General features: G+C 34.2%; 2 protein-coding genes across 3 annotated transcripts in view; one reads left to right on the top strand and one right to left on the bottom strand.

Annotated features, from left to right (window-relative positions):
* Bai (transmembrane emp24 domain-containing protein bai) overlaps positions 1-27,943 on the bottom strand; it is a 95,531-nt gene that overhangs the window by 4,901 nt on the left and 62,687 nt on the right. The gene's annotated exons all lie outside the window — the stretch shown is intronic.
* LOC140669350 (uncharacterized) lies at positions 742-27,662 on the top strand. Of its 2 annotated transcripts, XM_072899119.1 has the most exons (12): positions 743-1,123; positions 14,422-14,460; positions 16,189-16,413; positions 16,960-17,048; positions 17,407-17,696; positions 21,630-21,668; positions 22,313-22,357; positions 22,435-22,941; positions 23,667-23,736; positions 24,930-25,145; positions 25,437-25,677; positions 26,063-27,662. In XM_072899119.1, exons 1-12 carry the CDS (start codon positions 1,049-1,051, stop codon positions 26,249-26,251), a joined length of 2,025 nt encoding a protein of 674 aa, XP_072755220.1. In that variant the 5' UTR covers positions 743-1,048; the 3' UTR covers positions 26,252-27,662. The 2 variants fall into 2 exon arrangements, with proteins under 2 accessions (XP_072755221.1, XP_072755220.1); XM_072899120.1 differs by lacking the exon at positions 21,630-21,668 and having other exon boundaries at positions 742-1,123.

The raw sequence follows: 27,943 nt of genomic DNA, 5'->3' as shown, positions 1-27,943 counted from the left end.
GTATAACATGAATTTATTATTGTATACATTACGACGAATAAACAAACGGGAGTGAATCGCGTCTTCACGAATCTTCTCCACTGCATTTTCGTCATTTTGGAAAATTACGCAAATTGGATGACAAGAAATTTTGATAGTAAGAAACAGTTAAGGAATTTATCTCTTCTTTCTAAAATTACAGCTTTAATACCATAAATTTTCAATCATTGGAGAACCAATTAATAAAATTTTGTTATTTGTAACAATGAGAAATTTTATGCAACATTATAACAACGCACTGATTAATTGAAATGATAAAAATGAGGATCGATTCATTTATATCTACGCGCGAAAAAAAATATTAAAAGTACCTTGACACGATTGTCCAGTTCCAGAAATGCGCGCGAGCTATATTTCATTCTAAAAATATCATTCTTAGAAATGTACATTTTTCTGGCTCACAAAACAAAATTATTACAAACAGAAGGCGCGTAAACTGATCAAAGAAGAAATAAATTTGCAGAAGAGAACCGTTGAGTTTTCAGTAAACAAATTTATAAAAAATGTAATGCTTTCCTTTTTATTCTACATATAAATTTTTATTCTTATATAAATATTTTTGAGATGTATTTGGGATGATTTCGGTTATCTTGCTCATAAGATTTACATTGTCGACGTGTTAAAGTAGTCACCTGCAACCTTAACACGAATCTATTTTTTTCGCGGATGCATCGGCTGTCTCGAAGGGGACCACAAGAGTGATGCAATATTCTCCCGCGAGTCGTGGCGTGGTGACGAAGTGGACGAAGAGGGACATCGAGGAGAGGAGAGACCGGATGAAGAAGACGAAGAAGAAGCGGTGTCGGCAGTCGAAGAAGCAGAACCTGGCAGAAACATACGAACCTTCATCGCGACCGCATCGTCGTCGCGTATCCTACCCCCTCGCACGCGCGCACGAAAATACGACACGTCCGTTGAGAGAGCTCGAGCGCGAGCCTGACTCCTCGACAAACTAGTCCAGCGTCCGAAAAACTCGAGAGTAGACCAAGCTAGCCGAACAGCTACAACCATGGTTTACGAGAGCGACTTTTACACGACTCGGCGACCCTACTCGCGGCCGCTCGTCTCATCCTACAGCGTCACGGTCAGTATTCTGAGAGATTCTGCATTTTTTATTATTTCCTTACGCCAAGAGAGGGCGAAATGGAAATGTTTTAATAATGTTTTTTGCTACACGTGGTACTAACGTCGAGAAAGAGAGAGAGCCCCGTTTGCGACAGGAAATACCAACCCCTCGTACCTTTTAGCAGCCAAAATCAGCATCCCCTGTGATCTCGCTGGATTGCGCCGACGTCTCACCGGCCGATTTATTTATTCGATACATCCATCGTTTCTTGATACATCAAAAATTTAACTCGTCTTTGATTGATGTTCAAAATTTAAAATGCTTTGTTAATTCAGACTTTGTTAAATAAAACATGTCACATTTCGTGATCTTTAGCAATAAAACAACAATCATATTTAAAGCATATTGTTAGCAGCATTGTGTGAAAAATTAGTCAAGGCTGTCCAAAAATCAATTCGAATCAAAACGAGTTATTAAATAATGATCGATGATTAACTAATTTCAATCACCGGCTCAACGCGATATATGTTAATAATAATTCAAAGATTAAATAATTGATTTTTATACAGGTTAAAAGAATCGATATTAAAAGACTAAATAATCTTTTAATGACTTTTTTTTATATATTTTTTAATATATTTTATCCGTAGTCTCTCAATGTCAATCTCAGACTATACATACATCTAAAATAGCTCATCGATAATAAAATAAAAAATGTAAATCTTAAAAAAAATGTCTAATGCTCTGTTTATTAATTTTTAATCCACCATGTTGGTATGTGGATGCATTGATAAGATTTTTCTTTTTTTTTTTCATTCATTTATCATCGAATATTATTCACGTTTCAAAAAAATGTTCAAGTCTTAAGATTAATAGTTTTATAAATATCTTTGGGATCTCAATGAAAAGAAAAATGAGAATAACATCAAATGTTTATTTAATTCCGCGAATTATAATATCGTCGAGAAAATAAGTCACAGAGCAAAGTATAACAACGTTGACCCGCATTCGGTCGGTCGCGATTTTGCTGCGGTCGCGACCGACATGCCGTGATTGAGACGTCTTGGTGCGCACGAAGCGACGATTGAGAACTTGGCACTTGGTTCGTCGACGAGGTCGCTCGACGACAGAGAGCGAGCGACGCGACCGGAAACACCTCGATGATCCAAGCGTTCTCCGTCCTTCTCGAGGATCCCATGAGAATCCTCGTCGCTGCTGTTCGTCGTCGAGCTCGACGTCGCGACTCGCCAAAATCGTCACCGAGACAGATCTCGACTTCCACACTTCACTCCGACCATTGTGTTTATACCACTACTACTACTACTATACTAGCACTATACTACCAGATTACTGCTACTATTACTTCTACTACCACTACTACCACTATTACTACTATACTACAGCTACTACTACTGCTCCTGTACTCGAGAGAACGTGCACTCGGTGTCCCGGAGAACGGTGAATGGTTGAACTTTCCGGCCGGCGAAAGTTTAAAGGATACAGGGGGATACGGTAGGAGTTTCCGGAAACTCTAGTAGGATAGACAGAGACTCTCATGAAACTATTATATATTCTCATTATGTCCGCACAGCACAATTTCATGGAACTCGCAATTCAATTCCGCGAAACACAAATCCTGGCTTGATGAAAATTCGGTGAATATTTCTCGTTTTTTTTGTTGTTGTGTTTTTTATAATAATAGTGAAAGTACAAGAAGTGGATTATATGTATATAAATAACCGCAATCACCTGAGTCCACCAGGATAAATGGATTCGCAAAGGATCTTTCCCGCGCGCGCAGGGTTTGTGATTTATCTTGTAATTTTTTCTGTTTTCGTGTTTCATATGGCTGCTCTTGATAAATTCAAGGGATAGCATATTAGCTCTTGTCTCATAAATGTTGTCCATGTCCATGACCCTGAAACGTTCAGGGAAATTGTGATGTGCGTGCGATAGGACTCGCTGCACATCGTTTATGTTAATCGCAACTCGATCCGTTGTGAGAACCGTTCGCGGATTTTTTGCAAAATCCGCGCAACAATATATGTTTCTAACGATCGGTAGTTACTTGATGTTTTTTGATTGATTGTTATTGAATTAAAATGGAATTGAATGACGTTAATTAGATACAACAAACAGATGAAAGCAGAGAAAAAAAGGGATATTATTATAACATTTTTTTAAAACTTCTCGTTTGACGTTTAAAAAAAAATTATATTTTTAAAAAAATTATTACGTAAAAAACAATTGTTAATTTATTTTTAATTGATTTAGTTTTCCTTTAAAGTTGTAATAAAAATTTGTCAAACTTTAAGAAATATTCTTTAAAAGAAAGATTCAAAAGTTTTATTTTATTGCAAACATCATTAATTTTACTCGTTAAAGATTTAACTCCATCGCTATTTGAGGAGAAATCTCTCTTAGGCATAGTTAGAATTGTCGAGGGACTGGGAATCTGGGTTAACTTTAGGGGTTGCCATTGATCACCAGTCTGACGATAAGCGGCCGAAGACAGCGTGAGATAAATGGCACATAGTTGACAGGCGGATGTTCTTGCAAAGGAAACTGTAACGCCTGAGGATTATGTTTAATTTTCAACTCGTCAGGGTTAAATTTAAATCTTTTTTTACATCCGAAGAAGGGGAAAGACCAGGAGGAAGACACGATATTTATTAATAGTCACCGTTTGAAATTATTAACCGTTTTTGGGAAGTAGTATCAATCCGTGAATAAAAAAATACTTTATTTAAAAATAAAGCAGTGTATTGTGATGTGTGATTTTAAGATAATTGTAAGTCAAAAGTAAATAATTTAAAATTTAAGACCAGATTATTCACGAATAATTTTAATAATCAAGAATCTCAATTACAAATTATTTTACTTTATGTTTTTTTGCTCGTCAAACGGATATCAAAGGATACTTTCACGATTCGAAGAATAGGAATCTCTCTATAATTATCATTGTCAATTCTATGACATCATATATTTTGGCAGCTAAAACCAAACTTGTTGCACTTCAAACTGCGATGCAATTCTTTCTCGGACATAACTCAATAATCTCTCATATACATACTTTATCGAGTCCTGTTCACAGGGCTCTCGGATCGTCGGCCAAATACATTTTTCTGCCAGTGAATTTGAGATTCGCTGGGTCACGCGGTATCTAAGTTTAACGTCGCGAAGTCCCGGAAAATGGCTGCAACGCTATGAATAGCTTCCGTTCTATAATTCCTTGCCCTCCGGCAGCTCTATTTATAATAATTTTGGATTTTCCGATGTTAGATGGTTCCTGCGCCGAATCTTATCCTGCGTTTTTTTTCTCCCGCGCGCCTGTTTTAGCGATACGAATTACGCGAGACTCTTCAGATTCTCGTTTACGTTTTGAAAGTTCAAGTTATAGCGTTGGGCTGCCATACAGCGATTCGCTTTACTTAGTATTGGCACGAAGAGAAGAAAGAGAGTAAAAAAGAAAGAAAGAGAGAGAGAGAGAGAGAGAGTTGCTCGTGCTTAATAGGCGTCTATTTATAAAGATTAGAAACGACTACGTTTCGCAGAATTAATGAATGTTTAAAGCCACCGTCTGTAAAGTTAAGGCAAAATTAAAGAGAACATAACTTAAGCAAACTTTTCAGATAAATGTCATGATTTTTAAATTTTTATAGATAGTAATTTGCGTCCTAATACTGTCTTGTCAAACGCTATTTTGTCAGTTTGACGGTTTGGAATTAGATTTTACAGTAATAACATTATAATGCAATAACACATTATAATTATCCTAAATTGCGATTAAAATTCAACAATATTATACAGCTCTAAATTATATTAATATATCATCTACGCAGATATATATAATTACGATTATAATATACATTAATTACGATGACATTATAGATATAATTATAACAAAAAAATAAACGAATATGAAAAATTAACGGTGTCAAATCAAATACGCTCATTTATAAAAATCCACTTGAAACTCCCTTGATGTAAGGATATGATTGATATTTTAATTCATTTCGAAATGAGGAGCAATTCGGCTACAGTGACGCGCGCGAAGAACACATTCCAGATCGTCGTACGTGATGATTATTAAGATATTTGCCCCGTCGTCGTGTTGCGCGTTCTCGAGGGGAGAGAATCGGTGTTGCGTTACTCTGCCCTAATTTAGACGCACCGACGGCGCGACGCCCACCGTCGGATTTCGTCGACGTGAGAATTCATATACGCGCCCACCAACGCCAACCGACGCGAATACATTTGTGCGAGGCGTCGTCTCCTCGGCTATCGTATCTTCATGGAACACGTGTTGAACCAATATCGAAATAATCTGCCTCTGAAATTCGTAATATAAGATTAAATCTTAGTTCAGATATAGGCATCTTAATATTAAGGAAACAAAAAACTGATTATCATGTAATAAAAATAGCCACCTATGAAAATGATAAAACTTTTAAAAGTATATATCAAAGCGAGCGGTTTTTATTGAGAACCAGATTATATATATAAATCAAGTGTTTTAGTTTCTGTGAAATTTCTCAAAAATTATAATCTTTTACCTTGATGTGCCTTTTTGTTTTTATCTCCTGTTTTTTATCTTTGTGATATTCATAATATACAGTGTGCGTAAGGCAGACTTATTTTTAGAGCCGGGACGCGTTTTTCTTTAAAATTTCTCTCCACACTCTTTTGACCTGTTTCGACTTTATATCAATGTCTCTAATATGAATATCTCTATAAGTCTATATCGAAATTTATGGGATTTATGCTCCAACTAGACTTTAATGTCTTTACGATTCGCTAGAAAACGATGACGAATGTTATGTGAATTTAATATTTTTTATGCGCGAAAAGCTGGGTTTTTCAGTCTTTTATAAGAGCGATTTATGCCTACTTTAAAAGGTCACTGCTTTTACTTCAACAGTGAAGAACAGAAAAAAAAATAAAAAAGATTGGAGGGATTTCGATATTGGTCCTTTTTTTATTAGAATTTCGCAGAAAAAGGAAAACTCTCAGAAAAGATGTTCTATTCCTCGATTATCAAATTACTTCTAGTTGCTGCATGCTATTGTATTTCAGTAGCATGTAGCTTTTTATGTCATATTTTAATATAAAAACGGGGTCAAAATTTTGTAACGAAATGTTTTAACGCTAGCTACCAAACTAAGTAACTTATGCTATGTTGTTCTTTTTGTGGAAGTTTTAGATTCAGAAATATATAACCGAAAAAAACTCAAATGATATAAATTTCTTCATAACAATATTAAATATGTATTTCTAGTATTCTTACATCTTTTTTTATTAAGGTATTAATTATATTTATTAGTGTCACTGAAATGTGGATAAAATCTGGCAAATGTGAAGATATTTGAGTCACTCTTTTATGCTTATAATATATCATATCATGTGAATGATTACAAAATAAATGACAATAATAGCCAAGAGCTAAGTTTAATAGAAAATATATATATGTTTCTGTTGTCTTTATTATCTGTGCATAAACGTACATCTGACATTATTCTAGTAGTAGTCAGCACTTGAGAATTTGCGGGGGTGATTATGAGTGGTCTGACTGTCAAACTCTTGGAAGCACCGTTAACGTTATTTATTTTTGCGCAGAGAAAAGAAACTTGTCGTTGAAGTTTCGTTCAAGAAATATCAAAATTTTCGATCCTTTCTCAACAATTTTTCAGTAACACTTTTATAAAAAAAAATAGATACTAAATTGGTCAGAAGACAGCTGAAATAAAGAATAGTAAAACACACACACGTTATATTGATAATTTCATTAATAAATAAGATTCGATTACGATTTTCTCTTTTATTTCGAAACAGTTTTTATAAATGTCTATATGATATAACTTTTTTTGGATAGCATCAATATTATATACATATATATAATATGTATTATATATATTTGACGTAAATTATATTTATTCTGAAAATAATGTTACTACATAACAAGGTTTTCACTAAATTATTAAATGTTAATAATTCTTTATCTCACTGTTTCTCTCTCAATCATCGTGTCTATATTTGGGGATGACTTTTTTTACTTTTCGACCGTGCGAGAACAGTTTCAAGCGAGTAGTCATCTCTTCTATTTTAGTACTTTGATTCACGCTGCACACGTTCTTCGTTTTTCGATAATCTCTCGAAGCCACCTCTTATTCCGTGACCTGAAAAAAGAAAACTTGGTTCCGATTGTACGGATATATTCGGTAATACCAAAAAAAAAAAGCCAGAAAAGACAGAATTAACCGTGATTCTAATCTTAATCCACCGGATGGGACATCGAGGAGAACACGAGCGGTACCACGACGACGGTCGCGGTTTAGCAAAGAGAACAGGCGTGGCAGTAGTGGAAGAGTGGTGTGGAAGCTCAAAGAGACGTCGGTGAGCAACTTTCCTTGATGAATCTGGGAAACTTGTTTTCAAAAAAGAAAGAAAAAAAGCACCAAAACTTTGCGCAATTCCAATGGAATCACTCTGTGGATCGAGAGAAACTCGAGGATTCTGAGTAACTGATAATCGCCCCGAATGACGTTTACCGGTTCGAGGACTCGTCATCCTGACGGATTGTTTATCGGGCACAAATTTGCAGACGGAAACCAAGAAGCAGGATTACTTCCCGTGGGAAAAGGTGCCATTCGTACCGCGACCGTCGTTGGTGCCGGAACCATTCACTGTCTGGGGCCGCAAGAAGCAGGACCCGCGCAAGGAATTCTATCAGTATGTCACCCTGTCAGAGAAGGAGAGCGTGGTGCGCGGCAAGGACGCCGCCAAGGACGATCATACCCGCCAGCTGGTCGACAGCGGTGCCGTGTCGAAGGTCGGTCTGGATGCCGCTGCTGAACTGGCCACCCGCGGCCACGTCTTCGAAAAGGGCGTACTTGCACGGCCGTCTAGCAAAGTCAAACATGTCATCACGCCCGCTACCGGTCGCACCAGGATCCTGATGGCTCTCCAGACGCCGTCCTGGTATCGATTCTAACGACGTACGAAAAGAAGGAGACAAAGAGAGAGAGAGAGAGAGAGAGAGAGAGAGAGAGAGAGAGAGAGAGAGAGAGAGAAATAGGGAGATAATACTTTGTGAAATCTCTTCTCGAAAAGCAAGATGCAATTAATAATAACGATTGATATTTGTGGGACACACGTTATACTCTTTGCATAAATGTCTCTGCTTTGTCAATAAAGAGACAAAGAGGTAATCGCGTTATAACGATGACTTTTCATATTAGATACGAATTTTTTCGGATAACGATTATGCGCGTAACATTATGCTCGCTTCTTTTATTTCGTGTTTCAATGTATAGATAGTTGATTAGATCGTTAGATTTAACGGTCAATTTTTATGGAAGAATATTTTCAGTGGATTGTTAAACTTTTATCCTCTTAAAAGTTTGTTGGATTTTATTTTAATGACGATTGCATTTTTTGGACGTAATCGGAAAGATATCTTTACGCTCATACATTGATTATCGAGTTTTTAAAAATTGCCAGCGACATTTTTCCTCTGAATGTTTGTAAAAAGAATAAAATATATTTTTCATTTGTAATTTTTAACGTGGATTCACAGCGCGAAAATTCTTGCAGTTTGCTCTTTTTTCATGGAAGGATTGACGCGCTTGAAAACGCGTAGAATCTCTCGTAATAAATCTCGAAAATTCTTTCTTTCAACTGACTCTAACATAAACGATTGCGATCGTACAAAATCACTTGTAGGAATCCGTGCTTTTCGTTTCAGTGCATTCCGTACTGTATACGTATTTCCATGCATCTCGTTTTTTGGATTATTCAACCGAATCTTGATTAATTTTTTTTTTTATTAATAAACATGAACATTGCGCGCATAGTCACACATTTACACGTGTAAGACGAAATCAATAAAGTTATTATGTCATTTTATAGAGACGAATTTATCAGACCTGTTTGTCCTAAGACTATGACCTAGATTAATTAAACGAGGATTTAATTAATTCCTTCGTATCTAGCGTTATCACGCGCAGTTCTATCGTAAGTCCTGATTAAACACATCTTCCCTCCATCTTCTATTATCATATTATAAATTAAATAAAAAAGATAATTATGTTATTAATGATTAAATTAAATAGATATATATATATATATATAATAATCAATATAAAAGAATTCGTAAGTATAAAGAAGTGGTACAAATTCTCATTGTACACATTCAAGTTTGTATAGCTTTGACTTGTGAATCTTTCCGAGAGTAATAACTTTAACTGGCTTGTATGTGATATTTACTAAATTGTTTAACATTAATTTTTACGATACAATCGCGTTAAGGGCTGATTGAGTAATCTTACTTCCGAAAAATATTGATACAGAAATTTACGCGATATTTTATAATATAAAAAAAGCACTTCTCTCTTGAAGTTTAATAAAAAAAAAAAAAAAAAAAAAAAAAACACGCTTTGATGACAATTTAAATCATGTTATTTATCCACAGTTCTTCAATCCTGTTCATTGTCAAATTAACGCGATTTTGTAAATCGCATGCGAATCTGGAGTTAAATCATTTTCCATGCCGCACACGACTGTGAGAGAACATATTCGATTAATCGAGCAACTTCAATTTAACCGTAATTAAATTCAATGATGCGTGAATCCGCAATTTAACACAAAGTTTCGCGCTCGAAGAAGATTCGGAATGAGACACCGAGTGCACACGTGGTGGGACAGATGTTTGCAACATACACACACACACACACCAACACACATACACACGTACACTCGTAATGTTACCCACGCGTTTCTTGGCAAGGGCACGTATCGTTGCCCAACGCGTTCGGAGTGTCCTGAATATTTCTGCAAGGAGACATTATTAAAAAATGCATATGTTATATACCGCTCCGCGTTTATAGTTGGCCCGCACGTTGTGTGTCTACAGATAGATCGACATGTTATTAGCGCAAACATGTCGCCGGGATCCATCATACTTTTGCCTTTATGTAGGAATAACAAGTAAACTGTTCATCATCATGTTATTCCCTTCCCTGGCATTTGTACTTCTTCCTTCTCTCTTGAGTCTATTAACCTTTTGCATTGTAACTCGCGACGTACTATTATCAGAATCATACTGTGAGCAGTGAAATTAATTAATTAATTAAATATGTGAAAACGTTAAACAGTTAAAACAGATTTGTATCGCTTCAGAAAAACGAAGAAAATCACGTTTTAAACTTGAAAAAAAAAAAAAAAATTATCTCGTTTATTACATTTTCACAAATATAAAGTTTAATTATACATCGCGAAAGTTCAAACTACGAATGGTGGAAATCCATCCAGCTGACGCAAAATAATATCGCGTGAGATAATACAGCGAAGGGTTAATCGCGCTCATGAAAGTCCAACGAAACGAATTTCAGCGTCGTCTGGATTTCGCCAGACTTTTTCCTTATCTGGCCGCGAGCCCAGCCGGCCATCTGGACGGTATTATCGGTCAAACTTCCTCCAAGAAAAACGGCAAATTTGCAAATCTCTCTCTTAGAATAAAACGAACGCGTACGTCACTCGCCGAGTTGCGGATTAATTATCCGCAAGTAGTTATGGACAACGTCAAGCCAGACGACGCAGCGGTGCACCTGTTCGCCCACTTTCCATCTTCTACGCCTCTTTTCTCTCTCGGTCGGAGAACAGAGCCAGATGATATTTTGAGAAAACGAGTATTTCGTCATGAAACACGCAAAAAAAAGGGAAATTTATATCAAAATTGTATGTCCGGCAAAAATAGCTTTTACGTAAAAATGAAAATTTATATAAGATATATATGTTCCTGAGTTAATAAGCAAATTCTTATTTTTTTATAGATTCTTTAAAGTCGATTTTCCCTTGACATAACTTTCATTTTTTAATATTAAATATCTTTATTAATAAATAAATATATATATCTCATTGGCAGTAAATTTCAAAATATAAAGTTTGCTTGAAATGGAATGAAGAGTAAGAATTCACTGTATTGGAAATTTAATTTTCAAAAAGAGAGCTCTACATTTTTGCGTATAACGTAAATCTTATCAATCCGTCTCGATATTTTTCATCTATTCTCCGACCGAATAAATCGATCATGATATGATCAGGATCTTTGAATTTCACAACCTATCTCCTGATCCGAAAATCCATTAGCGGCTCGCGGATGGAAAACCAAGAGAGTCGTCCCGAGATGAATAAGGCCTGGCATATATACACACATGTTACTTCTATACAACATCCACACTCCGCAAGATTTGAAGAAACGAAAAAAATCTAGAAATTTATATCTCATGAAATCAGTCGCAGTATAAATTTATAAAAAATTTCATTAAATATAAATCTAATATTATTATTTTGTCAAAATTATTTTCTTGTTTACATATTTACAATCTTTATACATTGATAATCTCTTGGGCGATGATATCAATGATTAATGTTAACATAAGTGAATTTCTATGTTACTTTGCATTTCGCGGCTTTAGTATGACATTTTATATTTAATTAAATATGACAGTAATCGTGTATTGAAAAGATCAAGCCGGGACTCGTCGACGGAGACGCCGCGCCGTTTTCCAGAGGCGAGCCTGTTTTCCTCCATGTCGTTTGACCTTGATCTAACCCCGAATCTGTAGACGCCTCGTCACTACGTGGTTCGCGACTATCCGGAAGCCGGGGTGAGGTCGGCCCAAGAGCAGTACAGCTATTCGTACACCAACTCCAGCTCGGCCAGCTCGTCCAGCTCGGATCCGTATAGCAGTCGTCCCCAGAGGAGCAGCTACACCCAGGAGAGCGTCGTCAAGAAGGAGAGCGGTCCGTACGGCTCATATTCGACCGAGAGATCGACTAGAACATCATCCGGCGGCGGTCCTGGGAGCTACCGCTCCTCTTACGAGTCCACTGCTTCCGGTCGTCTGCCCGGCGGCACCACCTACCGTCATTACTCCTATCGGGTCTAAATTGTCCTCTCCCCCCCTGCCTCCCGCCGATTGCATTTCCACCTTCATCTATTCCGACGACTTTCGAAATTATCTTTACATCGGCAATTTTTTCGGTGATATCAAAGACATTGTGTCGGAAATAAAAAAAAAAACATATATTTTGGATGTGAAACGTTATGAAACCTTTTTGCAATATCGCTTTTCGACGTCTATTCGCGATGATGTATTTAAAAATGCATAGAAATACGAATGCAAACTCGCAAACGTCAAACACGCGCTTTTGATATCAATAAACATGACTGATGCAAGAAACACGCGGAAATCGAGTCGTGTTATTTAGAGAATGCTACATAGAACGGACATCTGTCGATGACAAAGATTTTCTTTCAACGAAGATTACAAAGTTAGATCTTACGAGTCGTTGTCAGAGATTTTCTTTCAAAAAGGATTGTAAAGTTAGATCCAGTGACAGTAATGATAAAAATGCATCAAAAAATATTGATATTCACACATATAAATGTATTTTACCACAATGAGATCACTTATCGATTTAAATTCATTTGTTACATAAAAGATAAAGACCATTTGAGAATCGGAAAGTTTCAAATGGAAATTTTTAATTTAGATTGGTCGTCGGTATCAATGAAATTGGAATATCGTCTTTCTGTCGTTCGCCGTTTGAAGATTCCCTTTTATCCTAGCGCTAATTTTGTAAGCTTGATTTTCTTAAAAAAGTATTTGCAACAAAAAAAAAAGAATTTTTTGCGCTTCAAGATGTGCATCAATCAACAGGAAAACAATATGATATTTTTAAACTGTTGTCACTTGAATTATATCTCTATTATCGTAGTCCGAGCCAGTGATATACGCAGCTATATTTAGATAATATAATAATAAAGATAATCACTCTAATATCGAGAGCAACAAGCTGTTTATTTTTCGTGTTGACATTTTAATCGAGTTTCTTAGTTTTAATCAATATAAGCGATACACGTTGCAGGTGGTTTTTGATTTACTCTAAAAAAATGTATATTTGTAAACCTAAAATTTTGAGTCCTTTAAAATTTTTTGCGCTTTACGTGTAGCGTAAAAATTGTAAACAATCACTACAATAAATTGCATGGAATAGTACTAGAAAAATTTGTATCAATTTTACATATATATATTTTATCAATGTGAAGATATATTCCTGTAATTATTTAATCACGAAACCGCCTACAAAAATTCAAAATCTCGCGGATTGTTTGTTTTTAATTATCTATTCCTAATGCCTTCTCCTGACTTGTAGATTCACCTTTTTCCTTTGGGAATGTTTTAATTTTTCGTATAGCCGTTTTTCATGAATCTTTAGTTTAGTGAGTGTCAATCGGGAAGTTTGTGTTAATCCGATGTTTCTATGAAAATGTATCATCTTACGAGATGTCTATTGCTCTATTACAAGGTAATCTATAATCTCGGAAAATGAAAAAGTTCTGATTAATACATATTTTTTTTTTGTGGATCACTTAATATTTGAATGCAATAAAATATGAAATATTAATATAAGAAATAATAAACTGTTATTGACAATTTTCTTTAGAAATTTATCACCTTATCTATTCTCGTTATATTTGATAAAGAGATTTGGTCAAATTACGTTAATTTTCGAAATATAAATCTCTCTTCAAAAGTCATATATTAGTAATAATTCAAGTGTCATAGCGCCTGTATAGCGATTAATATAGATGATTTCGAATTTTTGAACTGTAACTTTTGTTATACTTTCTAAGAATTATTGTCTTGTCTCCTGAAATTATGATTAGTATATATAACATCATCGCAAGATACTATGAAGAACTTCCACATAGTTGCTTTCTTCTCGCGAGATGAAACGAACTCTACTAATCGTGACTAACAACGACACATTATCATCAATATTGTCATCGTCATCGTCATCATCGTTCGTCATCTCAATAGACACACAACGCGACAATTGGCCAAGTCGATATCTTAAACATCACGAAAAAAAAAAAAAACTCTTCGCGGCATACGAGATCTTCTGCGCCCTTTTCTCTCTTTTTCTTCCTCCAATGCCCCTTCTTCTTATCCCTTCTGATCAACCCTCTTGAAACGCCACGAAAGAGCGTTAAGCAAACGCGAGGCAAACGAAATAGCGAAGAAAAAAACGGGATGAAGAGGAAAAGGAGCGATACACACGTCACCTGAGTCATTAACCAAGTGTTGTTCTTCTTCTTTCTATTTATTCTGCCTGTCACATGCGACTACTCCTCGTTCTTCGTCACCGTCGCCACCGCCGTCGACACCTTCATCGTTGGATTTCTACGGATAAAAAAATAAAAAAAAAAAATAATTAAAACACATCCCTGTGAACGCGCCACCGTGCAGTATCGACCCATCGTCATACCACTCTCCAGCATCATTCAGGTAGGTATTCTCATCTGCTCCTGATGGATTACGATTGAAGTGCATTGCAAATGATCGACTGCTTTCATCATTAAGAACGCAACAGGTGCGATCGTCGATTCTGATTTTCGCGTCGCGTCCGATTTATATGCTCGTCCTAGTTTTGTATTGAAATTCTACAAACGCACATAGTAGACAAATCGACTAAACAAATTAATTTCTATTATTTTTGATTAAAAAAGCAAACAAGTAATTCGTCGTTCATTTGATAATTGATTTGCCTCCAATTAAGTTTGCAAATTCAATATTACAATCCAGTGAAATTTTAAAATATATCTTATTGAAACAGCACAAACAAAAGTTTTTCAAAGATTGTTTGAAAGTTTGAAAACTTTCACTGAATCATAAATAGAGTTAATAATAATTTATTTATCGACATTTTAGGATCGACTGGCATCTTTTCACACGATTTTATAGATCGACATTTCCTTTCATTTTCGAATAATTCCAAAAAGTACTTCAACAATAATGAGGTCGATTAATATGTAAGAAATTATAAATTTTTTAATAACTATAATCAATGTAGTTTTTATAATTAGTTTATACAATTTTAGATTTTTCTGAAATTTGTAAAATTAATAAGAATTTTTAAATCTGATCAAAGAAAATGTCGACCGATCATTTGATTTGCTTGCATTCGATGACAATGTTTAACACTTTGTTTAATGATAAATTTTTTAATTTATATAATTGGAAATAATCTTGTATATATATATATATATATATATATATATATATATATATATATATAATCAATCATGTATATTGTGTATTATCACCTCAATGCCAACAGGATGTTACATAAAACTTGCCGGTAATTTATGGAAAGGTTCTTGAAATAGACGTAATGACACGCTTTGCCGCTCTTACACCGTCTCGCGCTAATTAATTACAAATTTCGAAGTTTACTAATCCTAAAGCGCTACTTCATCGCAGTAATATTCGCCTTTACGGTATCGCACATAATTCAAGATAATGTAACACATTGATTAATTTTCGCTGTCACGTTCTTCATTGACACATTAAACTTAACGTTGCGCAACCCTCGTTAATATAATTAAGCATTGAAACCTTTTGTGTGCTATTTACGTGTCGAGCATGTGGTCTGCTCATAGCTGGAGATGTTCATCGAACGCTACGCTTTGCTATTGTCAACCTTTTGGTGACAGTAATTTTTATATCAATAAAAAATAAATGTTAATAAAGTATTTATTTTTTAATTTTTCTCTCTCTTTTAAAATACAAATTTTATTGTAAAATCTTTGATATATAACAATATAATGTAAATTAGAATTTTTTATAGAATACAAATTTTTCAACATTATTATTAAATTTATAAATTTATTTTTAATAATAGATGTTTCCTTAATAATTTGTCTTCAGTAAAAACTTGAAGACTATTGTTATAATTTTTTAACAGCAAATATTTTCAGCAACCATATGTCTTAAATTTAGTTTTATTCTCGCAATTATTATACAACATATAAATTGACATTTGTATCTCAGATCTATCTTAAAAATTGTTGAAAGTATAAACATTTAAATTCTGCACATCTTTGATGAAAGTTTACAACATATATTGTCACCAAACGCGTTGATCGCCTGGTATCTTGACTTGTACCAAGCAATCCGCTTTGCAGCTCGCTGCTGCCGGGTGATTAGTAAAAACGAGACGTTCGTTGCCTCCAGTTGAGGAGCGTTCCTCATTTGCCATACGTGGCACACAAGAGACTCGTCACCATAGTCACCTCGCCGGTCCATCACGTGTACTACGCTGGCGCGATGGTACCGATAAGAGTGCGGGCGCGCGTACGGCCTAGCATCCTTGCAGCCGAACTCAACAGGATACGTGAGCTACCAAGACCATCCACCAAATCCTACATTGAAGAGTACCTAAACTCTCGAGACAACATAGTAAGTCTGGCACAAGATTTAACCTGATTACTCTTTCTTTTTTTCTTTTTCTCTCCTTCTCTCTCTCTCTCTCTCTCTCTCTCTCTCTTTCTTTTTCTTTCTTTTCGGCCTAAACTAGCCTGACATCATAATCATAAGAACACGTGGTAAGACGTCGCCGATTCATGAATGACTCATCATCGCCATTCTCATCTGCGTCATCATCATAACGATACGTCATCAACGTCCGTCTATGTCGGACACTATGGAATCGTATCGTTGCAATGCTCGAGACGTTCATCTTTAGTAACAGATAAATTTTTAAGTAATATAGCATGTAAAGAGCGGATAAATATTTTCTTGAATAGTACATTTCAATTTATCTCTCTGTTCAACGCAAAAATTAAATTAGGGAATAATTTCTAATTCTTTTATTTTGGAGAATAATAAATAGTTTTATTTCTAACTTTTAAAAATGATATTCTCGCTACAAATTATAATTATGTTTTATGCAAGAGATCGAGCGGTTTGTTTATATAGTAACATGTCACATGTATCTTTTCACAGTTTTTTGACGATGAGGCGAGGGAGATTCGCGCGAGAGTGGATTCCCTTCTTCGACGGGTCCACGTGTTTGTGCCAAGGGCAGTAGCAAGGTATCCGACGAAAAAAGAATGATGTGCATTTAAGTAGATGACTAAATTAATGAAAATCTATTCCAAAAATCCCTTGAATGATTCCTTGATTGTCAAGAAATGCACGTCTAATTCTCTGTCTTAATAATATAAATTATATTTCTTGAGAAAAACAAGAATCATTAAAATAATTCTTCGATTTGGAAAATAAAAATTCAAATATCCTTTTTTTCTCTGCTTGTCACGACATTTGTTATATCCGTTCTAAAATAAGCACAAGTTTTCGCAATTTCCGGAGATTTCCGCTTTCGAGTCACGGAATAGAGCGTCCGTTGCTTTCGCACCGAGGTAACCAGCGATCTTTTCTTACATTTTCTAGCGACTTTGCCGAGGAGATCGTCCCAGAACGTATGCGCAGCCACGACTATGTTCGCCGGCTGCTCACCGGCCGCAACAACGCGAAGAAAGAGGTGGAACACCTGGGCTGGTACGAGGTGCCTGACCGAGGCGCTTTCGGCACCCTGGCGTGCGTCAAGTACGTCGCTGGCAGGCCACAATCCGTCCGGAAGCCGTATGTCAAGGTCGCGGATCTACGACCGGCTGACATCCGAAACGACGTCAACTTCCTCAGCTACTACAGCAAGAATCGTCAGGCGGCCGCGACTGCCTGTGAGTAATTGGTCATGATGACGAAAACGACGATGACAACGACATATGACGACAATAACGACAATATGAGACCATATTGCGATCCTCGCTTTGATCTTGAAGAGGTTTCTCTTCAAGAACAAAACGTCGTTCGAAAATCGTCGGTCTCGTTTTGACAAGACATTATACGACATATACGAAGAACGTAGTTCGGAACACGAGATTAACGGGAAAGTGGCGTAGCGAAAAATTTTTCAAAATTAAAGAGAGAGAGAGAGATCTGTACAATGACCTTGTCGATTATAATATTAATCTAGATTATTTGAAATTTTTTACGAGTAAGATTAAAATCATATGTTTTTGTAAAGGATAAAATGCAAACCGATAAGATTATACTTTTTACAGAAATTTTATGTTAAGTCTGGAAAAACATTTCAATTAAGGAAATAAGCTCTGAAAAAACAGCTACGCTACGATCTCATAGTTCAAAACGATTTTTTAAATAGATTTGGGAAAATAAAAGACGGCCCCACGACGCCGTTGTGTGCAACTCTCTTTTTGTCTACTTTTTTTTAGTTCCACCGCCCCCGCCCCCGCCCTCTCGTTTCTATATTTTTTTATCCCTCTTCTTAGATTGGCTGACACCTCTGGTTTGACACTGTCTGAAAAATTTTTGTTTGTGCTGACGAGCACGTGTGTTTTTATGGTATTTTTGCTGTTTTCTTGTTAGTCACACAACAGTTGATCTTTCCTTATTATTTTCTTTTTGTACGTCTTTTTGTACCTACGTCTTTTTTTGTCGTGGCTGCATTACTGTTCGATAGTATTGTGTCTAATCGTACAACAACGCAATCGTACACTACTCTTCCCACCGTACCCCGCATCCGTTTTTGTATAACCACTTGTAATATGTACTCAATATCGACCGCGAAATAGCGCGTTTTTATTATTATTATTATTATTATTATTCTGTAGGAAAGACATATGCAATTGAATCGATCTTCATAGAAAGGACATGTGATTTAGCCCTGAAAATGTCAATTTTTATTTTATCATTGATGGTTTTTTCATACAAATTATTAGATATAAACTAAAATAAATAATATATTTTTAAATTTAGCAAATAATTTTACCAAGAAAGTACAACTAATTTTTACATTTAGTAATAAAAAGATCAAATCATGTTCTTACCGGAATGATGGATTCAATCATCGACCATACGATTCATCGATTCGGCGGCGGTTTACAATTTTTTGCGAGCCAACAGACGTATCGCTATTTTTTGTTGCGGTATCGGGCAATCGAAAAGTACAGCGCAAAACGACACAGTAACAAAAAGACAAACCAAGAGCCAAAAAATCAAAAGAAACGAAGGAACGAGAGAGAGCAAGACATTTACACGAAGGGGACTCCAGGCGGAATCAAGCGACTGGGATCGCGCGCCAAAAGCAGAATTTTGTGGCGCTCGCGAATAAAAGAGCAAATGGCAGATAGGAAGCAGTGCGGCTTTTTTGAACATTTCAGGCAAAGGTTGGAGAGAGAAAGTGCCGGAGCTGTATGAGAAGCCAAGCAAAAAGAGCGAAGCTGAGGGAGAGATCGAGGCTGCTGAAGAGTGACTTCGTCATTCATCATCGTACGAACTGTGGCCGATACCATCCAATTTTGCGTTCCGGAAGTGGCGCATCCGCACGTGGAAGGATAGAACGATAACCATTATGCGACATGCGAAAGTCAGGACTACGAACCGGAAAGCAGCTATTTTTTTTAACAAAAATTTATTCTTCAATAAATTATAAATGGGTCTTGCATCAGAGTCTGAAGTATTAAAGTATAAAAAATTTAAAGTATAAATAGTATAGCACTTGATCAAATTTACGTGAAGAAATAACGATTATTCTAAATTAATCAAAGAAAAAAGATATAAAAAATAAAGATAGAAAGAATAATGAAATTTTGTTTCGCAACAAAACTAAATTGTATAGATCCAAATATAATTTTGTCTCTATATCAGAGATTGGATTATATATATATATATAAATTGTACAAACTTTCATTTTTCAAATAAAATTTTATTCTGAAATATAATTATTGTAGAAACTAGGCAAATATATCAATTTATCTGCTAGAATAATTTCATTCGATTTTGATATCAACATTTTATTTTTACTTTTGATTTTGATCACTACAAGTGAAAGAAAATAATTTTAGTTTTCAAATATTATCTATTTTAGCTTTTTCATATTTTTTATTTCAGTACTTTTATATTCATTGTCAATACTTTTATATTCGGTTCGTAAGTCTGGCAAAAATCCTCTTAAAACGAAATTATTTTACTGTGCGCGTTTGCTGGATTAATCACGATCGAAAAAATCTAATATCCGTCTTCATTCTTTTTTAGTTTTACTTTCTTCTATTCTGGTCATGCACTCGTCGATCACTTCATTAAACTTCAATGTGCCGTTATTCGCAATAATCATAGAACGTGCTGTATTTTCTGAGCATCTTTCATTCGATTTTTATTCGATGAACTTTAATGAAATTGCAACGAACGAATAAAATCATCGTGACTATTGAAACGTTATTTGTATTCGATCGATGCGATCTATGAAGTGAAACAAACACGAGAGAAGGAACACAATAATGCGAGAAAGAGATAAAAAAAAAGAGGAACTGATTAAATTGGTACAAGAGTAAAACGTAAAACTCGCACGTGTTTAATAATAAAAAAGAAAAACAAATTAAAAATATTGACACTATCATCATCGTGATGTCCACTACTCTTTCGATTTTGTAACTCCTGTTCTGTTCCGTATTTGAGATAGTGAAAAAGATACGAATAATATAATAATGTTCGATAGAGAAACGGAAGTTCCCAAATCAATTACTTTACTTTACACGAGAAAGTAATGGGAATAGTAGGCGAGCTGCGTAACGAGAATACACTGTTTTCGAGGTAAGCTTCTTCGTATGCTTCGTAGTTTAACAAACGACATCGTTTTGCCTCTGAAATCCACTATTTGTGGAATCGATTAACTGAATGGAATAATTGAAAAGAAATATTTTGCTAAATAAAATTATTTTGTACATTTTTCCTTAAAACCTAAAAAAAACAAACGGGTATACGTAAAAGTATGTTTAAATATAAAAGAGTTCTATAATATACATATATTCCTTTGAATATAAATTCAGTAGAAACTACTTATAAAATTAAGACATATATGTTCAATATTAATTAAAGTCTTGAATTTTGACGCGTAATTTGATTTAATGATGTAAGTTTACGTTAGAAAAATATAACATAGTTAGAAAAAATTGGAATATAAAAGATTTAACCGTATAATTTAGCAATAAAATATTCATTTATAATAAAATAATCATCTGGTTTCAGAGACAGAAATCTGGCAAGTCTATCGCTATAGATATATCAAGTGTGATCTTTAATCGTATGTCACGTTAACTCGGACCGTGACGCTCAGTGATAATCATTTTCATCAGAAAAAAAAACGAGAATTGCAATCTCGTTAATTTCACTGATTTCATCGACATTAAAATATCGACGTATGCGACAATTCCGCGTCATCGAAAATAAGCTTGATAACTCATCCTTAATCCTTAAAATACTTCCATTTCGTTAATGACTAATTATTGTAATTTATTCGCCGCATATGTGTACGTAATATTTATTGCCCAATGTGTACATAAAAGTGCATATGTATTCCTATTCTATGTGATCTGTAATTGGCCAACATATACATATAATACATGCCTCATCACTTCACTTTCATATCAATTCTATATGTAAAGTAATCATAATAATCGTTTCCTATAATGTCGTACAATATTCGTAATATATAGTTTTCTGTGCTTTTTCTATCACTTTCTTGAGTTTAATTAATGAAATCCACAAGAATCCTTTATCGTTAATCGATTCTTTACGTTTCATGTACCCTACAGCCCCCCGTCAACCAATGACAGAACGAGAGATGCGAAAGGGTCAGTAGGCACACACGAAGTAATCTTTCTTGCGAATAATAAAAGAATAGAGTGCAGTAGAACTTGGATTAGTAAACAATCGCGATTGTGGGGACGTTTTAAGAAAGAAATAAACTTTATATCATAACTGTTGTTGAAAATGAAACATATAATCAAAGTCTTCAGACAATAGTTTACAGTTCTATATTTTATTTATCAAAATTGTATATAAAAAGAACAACATAAATTTATTATAAACTTATTAATTCAACATAAACTTATTATATTTATTTAACATAAAAAATTTTGAGTAACAAAATTATTTAAAAACATATAACTATAACTTCGAATTATAAAATTATTTAATATTAGAATATTAATATTTATAGAACTTATTAGGTATAAAAATATCTTGTAAACAAAATACAATATAAAATTTATCTATTTAATAAGTTTATATATCAAAATTTCTAATCTTATAGAGGTCTAACTTTTAACTTACAAAGGACTTAAACAATTTTGACAGAATTAAATTTTCCTCTAATTTGAATAATATTTAAATTGCAATCGTCATCCTTGTATTTTTTGTCATAGTTTGATTGATGTTCTACTGTGCCCCTCTTTTCTTACATTCTCCATGTCTCATGTCTTTTCACAATTTTTAGCACGCGCGTTAGGCATCGATTCGACAGCCCAGGAACAGAAAATAAGTAAGTCGCGGAAATCGCAAATTTATATCAATTTTCCTTGTCATTCCTCGTTCACATTCAACCTGTAAACGTCATAGCTCCCGCTCCACAATTAGAAGAGAAATCAGAGAAGAAATCAAAAAAGCAAGTGGAGCCAGAACCGAAGAAAGAACCGAAACCGACACGTGAAGCAGAACCCGAGCCGGTAAAAGAAGCCGAGCCCATAAAAGAAGTCGAACCTGTATCCGAACTCGCAAAAGAACCGGAATCGGTGGCGGAACCGCAAACGAAACCAATCGAAGAACTGGCTTCTGTGAAACCGTCGAAACCGATGAAAGGTTCAAAATCGGCGAAACCGACAAAATCCGCGAAAGCAGCTGAGCCTAAACCGGAACCCACACCGGAAGCAAAACCCATTAAGGAACCAGAACCAGTAAAAGAACCTGAGCCCGAGCCTGTACAGGAATCAGCAAAAGAATCAGTGCCCGTTGCAGAACCGGAACCTGAAACTGCAGCAGAACCGGAAGCACCAGCGGAACCAATCGCGGAGAATGCGCCGATCGAAAGTGCGGAGGCTGTAAGTGACGAAGCGAAGGAGGAAAAGGGTACGTTGAAATTTCTCGATCAATATTGGACCGGAAATATTCTATTTTGATGATCGGAAACGAACTTATCACGCAAACTGCAGGTATCTTTTGGGGTAGGCAAAGATCGATGGTTAACTTATATCACTTTTAACAGCATCTTTTCGTATCGACTGCACGAAAATAAATGTATTTAGTTTAGGTAGCGTCCAGAGACCCGTTGTTCGTTTTGATGATAAATGTCTTCCTCATAAGAATACGATGTGACCTCGCAGAATGCCGCGTACATATATGTCACCATTTTCCCCAAAATTATACAATGTGAAGACATTAGAGACAGATTTAATCGTGATGCATAAATAAATCATTCATAAAACATTTTTAGTTAAATATAAACTGAATTCAATTTAGAAATTGTCTGAATATTGATAGCTCTCATTCGAATAAGAGATTATAATTTTTTTTTATTTTAATTCATTTAATACATTGTAGTGGAAAAAATTGTAAACAAATTTTTAATTATACCGAGTAATCAAGATTAATTTTATTATCAAAATTTAAATATTCATTAAAAAAAACTGTTTTTATAATATTTTGCGAACAAATATATTAAAATTGACAAATGTAAGATAAGTATATATAAAAACATTCAGATATAAAATCATTTAAAATGATTAAACATACATTGTGTATTGTGTAAGATTTTTTCTTATCATCGAGATTCTAATTAAATTATCCTGTTGCAGTGAAAAAAGATAAAGAAGATGCCATAAGAAAAGCCGAGGAGTATCTTGCTAAAGCAGCTCGGGAAGCGCAGTAAGTCATTTTTGTTTTAGAAAGATATTAATTGAGTAGCGGATGTGCCAATCGTTCAAATTAATTACTAATATATAGACACAAGATAACATTTTACATAACATTAGCATTAAAATTAGCCAAATGATCTGCTATATATATGACTCGTGACAATCAAAGTGCCAAATTTTTGACCTTTCGTCCACAGTTCATGGAATATAAGTTCATATAAAGTGATTCAATATAATATAATAAATTAAAAATGTAACTTAGATTTTAAACTCTATTTTAAATATATAAAAGTAATAAATAATTAGCACGCGCTTTTTTGTATAATTTTTTCATATATAATTTTTCGTGTTTATTATAAGATCATTATATTATATTATGATTATTTCTTAAAAGAAGAGAATAATAAAAATTATTATTATAATATTATTATTTATAAAATTATTAAATTATGATATATTTATTATTATTAAATAATTATTACTATTTTTTAGCTATACTTTAATAATACTAATATGTTATCGGTGACAATTATAATCTTGCATGCAAAAAAAATGTTTTAAAGGAGATTTTAACAAAAATAAATTATCCATGCATATTTAAATAAAAAATAATTTATATTCATGCAGTTTAAAATTAAATATCTTATTCTGCGCAAAATATCCAGGAAATGCGTATTGAAAAATCTGGAATGTGTAAATTTTATTAAAAAACATTTGACAGATAACTTTTTTACACATACCACACACTTTAACGTGATTTCTTTTAATTAGCAAATTTAAATGTAACTCGTGATTTATATGTTATTTTTTTCGCATCGATTTTATCGAGATTTTATTATGTACCTATATAACTTTACACGGACAATGTAAATAATTTGTCGAAATTGAGAGATTACAGAGATGAGACAAAATTGCAGATTTGAAACTTTTGCGAATTTAGGAGTTTTATTAAAAAATTATGATAATAATTAAATGATTAAAGTTTAATATAAATTAAATATAGAACTACTGTAATCTTTCTTCAAATTTTTGTACGTGTGTATGTGTGTAATTTAGATTTCAGACTTAAAATTAATATAAAGACACAGACTTTCGATTCTTTTTTCGTAAATTAATTTTATATTCTTATATTTTATATGTCAACATTTGCCTTGTTACATTCTGGTACTCCTTTCGCGAATTGCGAATAATTTCATTTTGAAGGTCGGAAGAGGAGAGGCGGAAAGCTGCAGAGGAAGAACGACTGCAGCTTGAAATGGAGGAGAGGAAAGCGTGGGAGGCACTACAGCTTGCACAAGAACGGAAAGCCGAGCTTTGCGAGATACTGGAGACCGAACGACAGGAAGTCGAGAGGAAGGCGGAGGAAGCAAAGCTACAAGCGGAACGTGAGGAAACGGAGAGAATAGAGGAAGGAGAGAGGTGTGTTCCGCTATTTGTAAAAAAACTCTCACATAAGTGACAAAGCTTGTACCTTAATTAATAATAAAAATTTTAAAAATTAAAATTATATAAATTATATAAATAAAATTATATATATATATATGTACTTTCAAAAAATATATAATTCATTTATAAATATTAATATATTTTCTTTAGCACATTCTAAATAAAAATTTCCATAGTTATATTTAATTAATGAATATATGTCACATTATATTTATATATCGTACAACAAAATATCTAATTCGCTCTATTGCTTTCTATTGTCAGATTAATCAACCAGGAGAAACTCACAGCTCTCATACAAGAACAAGAACGGTTGATAATCGAGGAACAGCTCGAAGAAGTTCAGAAGCAGAAACAAGAGCAAGAAGAAGCAGATACCGCGCAAGTTCCAGCTACCGAATTTAATGATATCAACTGTGCAGAAGATCCAGTGGATCCTGGCGAGATAACCGATCAAGAAAGAGAAGAAAAACCTTGCGATGTTACTACAGATGATGAAACACGGGTAAGAGTAGTTATTTTAAAACATCCTAATTTCCTTTAAAAATCATCGATTTTTTTTATTCGCGGTACATAAAATTTTAAGATGTAAATTTTAACAATATCAGGATACGTAATGTTTGTAACATTGCAGACTTTTTTAAAAATTATATAAATCTTAAAAGCTCTTACTTTTTTTTAAAAAGAGTCTTATTTTTTAAATTAAATATATTTAGTAACTTTCTTTGTGTAGTCATAACTATATATATATATATATATATATATATATATATATATATATACATATATATCGGTGAATTTTCATCGCGAAAGAATAGAGTTACTATTTAAGAACCGATAGTTGAAGAGACCCGTCAGATGAGTTAAATCGCAAGGAATCCACCTTTCAGATTGAGGAAGAGAACGTTCCCGAAGAAGAAGAGCACTTGGAGGTAACTGAAAATCCGTTCGTCGAGGAACCGGAAGGGGCTGAAAGCAAGTCGCAAACGGGACCATTGGCGGTCGATGAAGATGAACCGCAGATCGAAGAGATCACTTCCGGCGGCGAGGAATTCGAATGGGGTGATCAGGACGCATAATTGGTCCGACCGGCTCGGACTGATTCGCGGCGTCGATGGACCACGTTCCTTTACCGTCATCATTAAATGCTAGGATTTAAAGCGCCTTCGTCTATCATTTCTGCGAATTTTATTTAAGCCGTCATCGTCGTAGATGTTGGGTAATGAAGAAATCTTAATTACATTTTTTATAATATCTAATTTGATCTCTTTTCTTTTTATTTTTTCATTAAATGCACATTTCACATTAATTTTCGCGTTCCATTAATATACATTACATTGTGAATTTCATGTTAAGTTATGTTAATCGTATTAAGATATAATTCGCGTGGATCGATATGAGATTCTAAAACTATAGAATTTCTAACGATTATTTTCAACTGATTTCAAAAGGACTGATTGAGGACTCGTTTGTGGTCTCGTGTCATCTGCGCGTATTTATTTCATTACTGACCATATACCATATTATCTCGTATCGGAGAACGGCAACCCGTAGATCGAGTCTGACATGAGTATCGATTTCCGTTGGTCTGCCAGTAGTGGGGTGATGATGATTCGTTTATAGTCTCGGATAGTAATCGGGTAGAAATATCGCGACGAATTTTAGCCGTTCATTCGTGCAGTCAAGCTGGCTTCGTCGTCGTCGTCTATTTTTACAGTAACAGCTTCCAGCTCCAACCATGAAATTGATTTGACTGCGATTGTCCGAGCAATCGATTCGGAAGGACAAGGATTCCGGAAATAATCGAGGAAGCACGTTGATAATTAACCATCTCGTGATTCCTCGTTGTTCAGAAATGGCAGTCTGCACTTTATACATATATGTATCTCTCTAGTATATTATATTTATTATAAAAAATATATTTATTAAAAAAGTGTGGTAATAATGTAAGTAATCAATATGGAGTTTGCTCCGACTTAACACATATACATAGAGCTGGAGTTCATTTTTTTTTCTGCGAGAAGCATTGTGAAAAAAAATTGTGGAGCACGGAAATGGTTAAATGAAATGTGAGGTCAATTTCTTAATTAACAATCAGGTATAAACTTAATATTTTATAATTAAAATTTCTATGCTATTGACACAATAAAGCAAACCTAATAGGTATAAATATTTTCGATACAAAAAATAAATATACTTTATATCCTTTTATTCCGGAAAACTCCTTGCTTTTATGCCGTGAGAGACTCGAACTTCAAATTATACGTAAATAAGGTTGCACAATCTACTAGGACATCGTTGTGTGCTGTGTATTAAAGGAATAAAAAAGCACTTAAACCAGAACTTAATAAGTAACGACTTTATCAATATTTAATTTATGTTGTTATATTTAATGCGCACTTGTAATGGACGTAGCACGCAATGTATACTCACGCAATGCCTATTTTCTTTACGATTAAAAACAATAAAGATTATAAATGTTAATGTTTAGCAATGACGAATTGATTTTACCTCGCATATTACAATTAATGAAATACTAACAAATAGCATAAAATTGAGCTAAAATTATCATAAACAATACAATACAATACATGAATACACTTTAGAATATTTTTTATCGTTTGGCAATTTTTATACATTGTAACCATTTTTACAAATTTAATTATTATCATAAATATATCAATCATTATCAACGTTTCCAATTCAATAGAAAATAAAAAAAGAATTACAATTATAAATTTAAAACACTAGCATTCTAATTATACAAGAAA

The sequence above is a fragment of the Anoplolepis gracilipes genome, chromosome 9 (assembly GCF_047496725.1).
Source record: "Anoplolepis gracilipes chromosome 9, ASM4749672v1, whole genome shotgun sequence".
In the NCBI taxonomy this organism is placed as follows: Eukaryota; Metazoa; Arthropoda; class Insecta; order Hymenoptera; family Formicidae; genus Anoplolepis; species Anoplolepis gracilipes.
The sequence above is the reverse complement of the archived record's forward strand: the minus strand, read 5'-3'. Positions and strand labels throughout refer to the sequence as shown.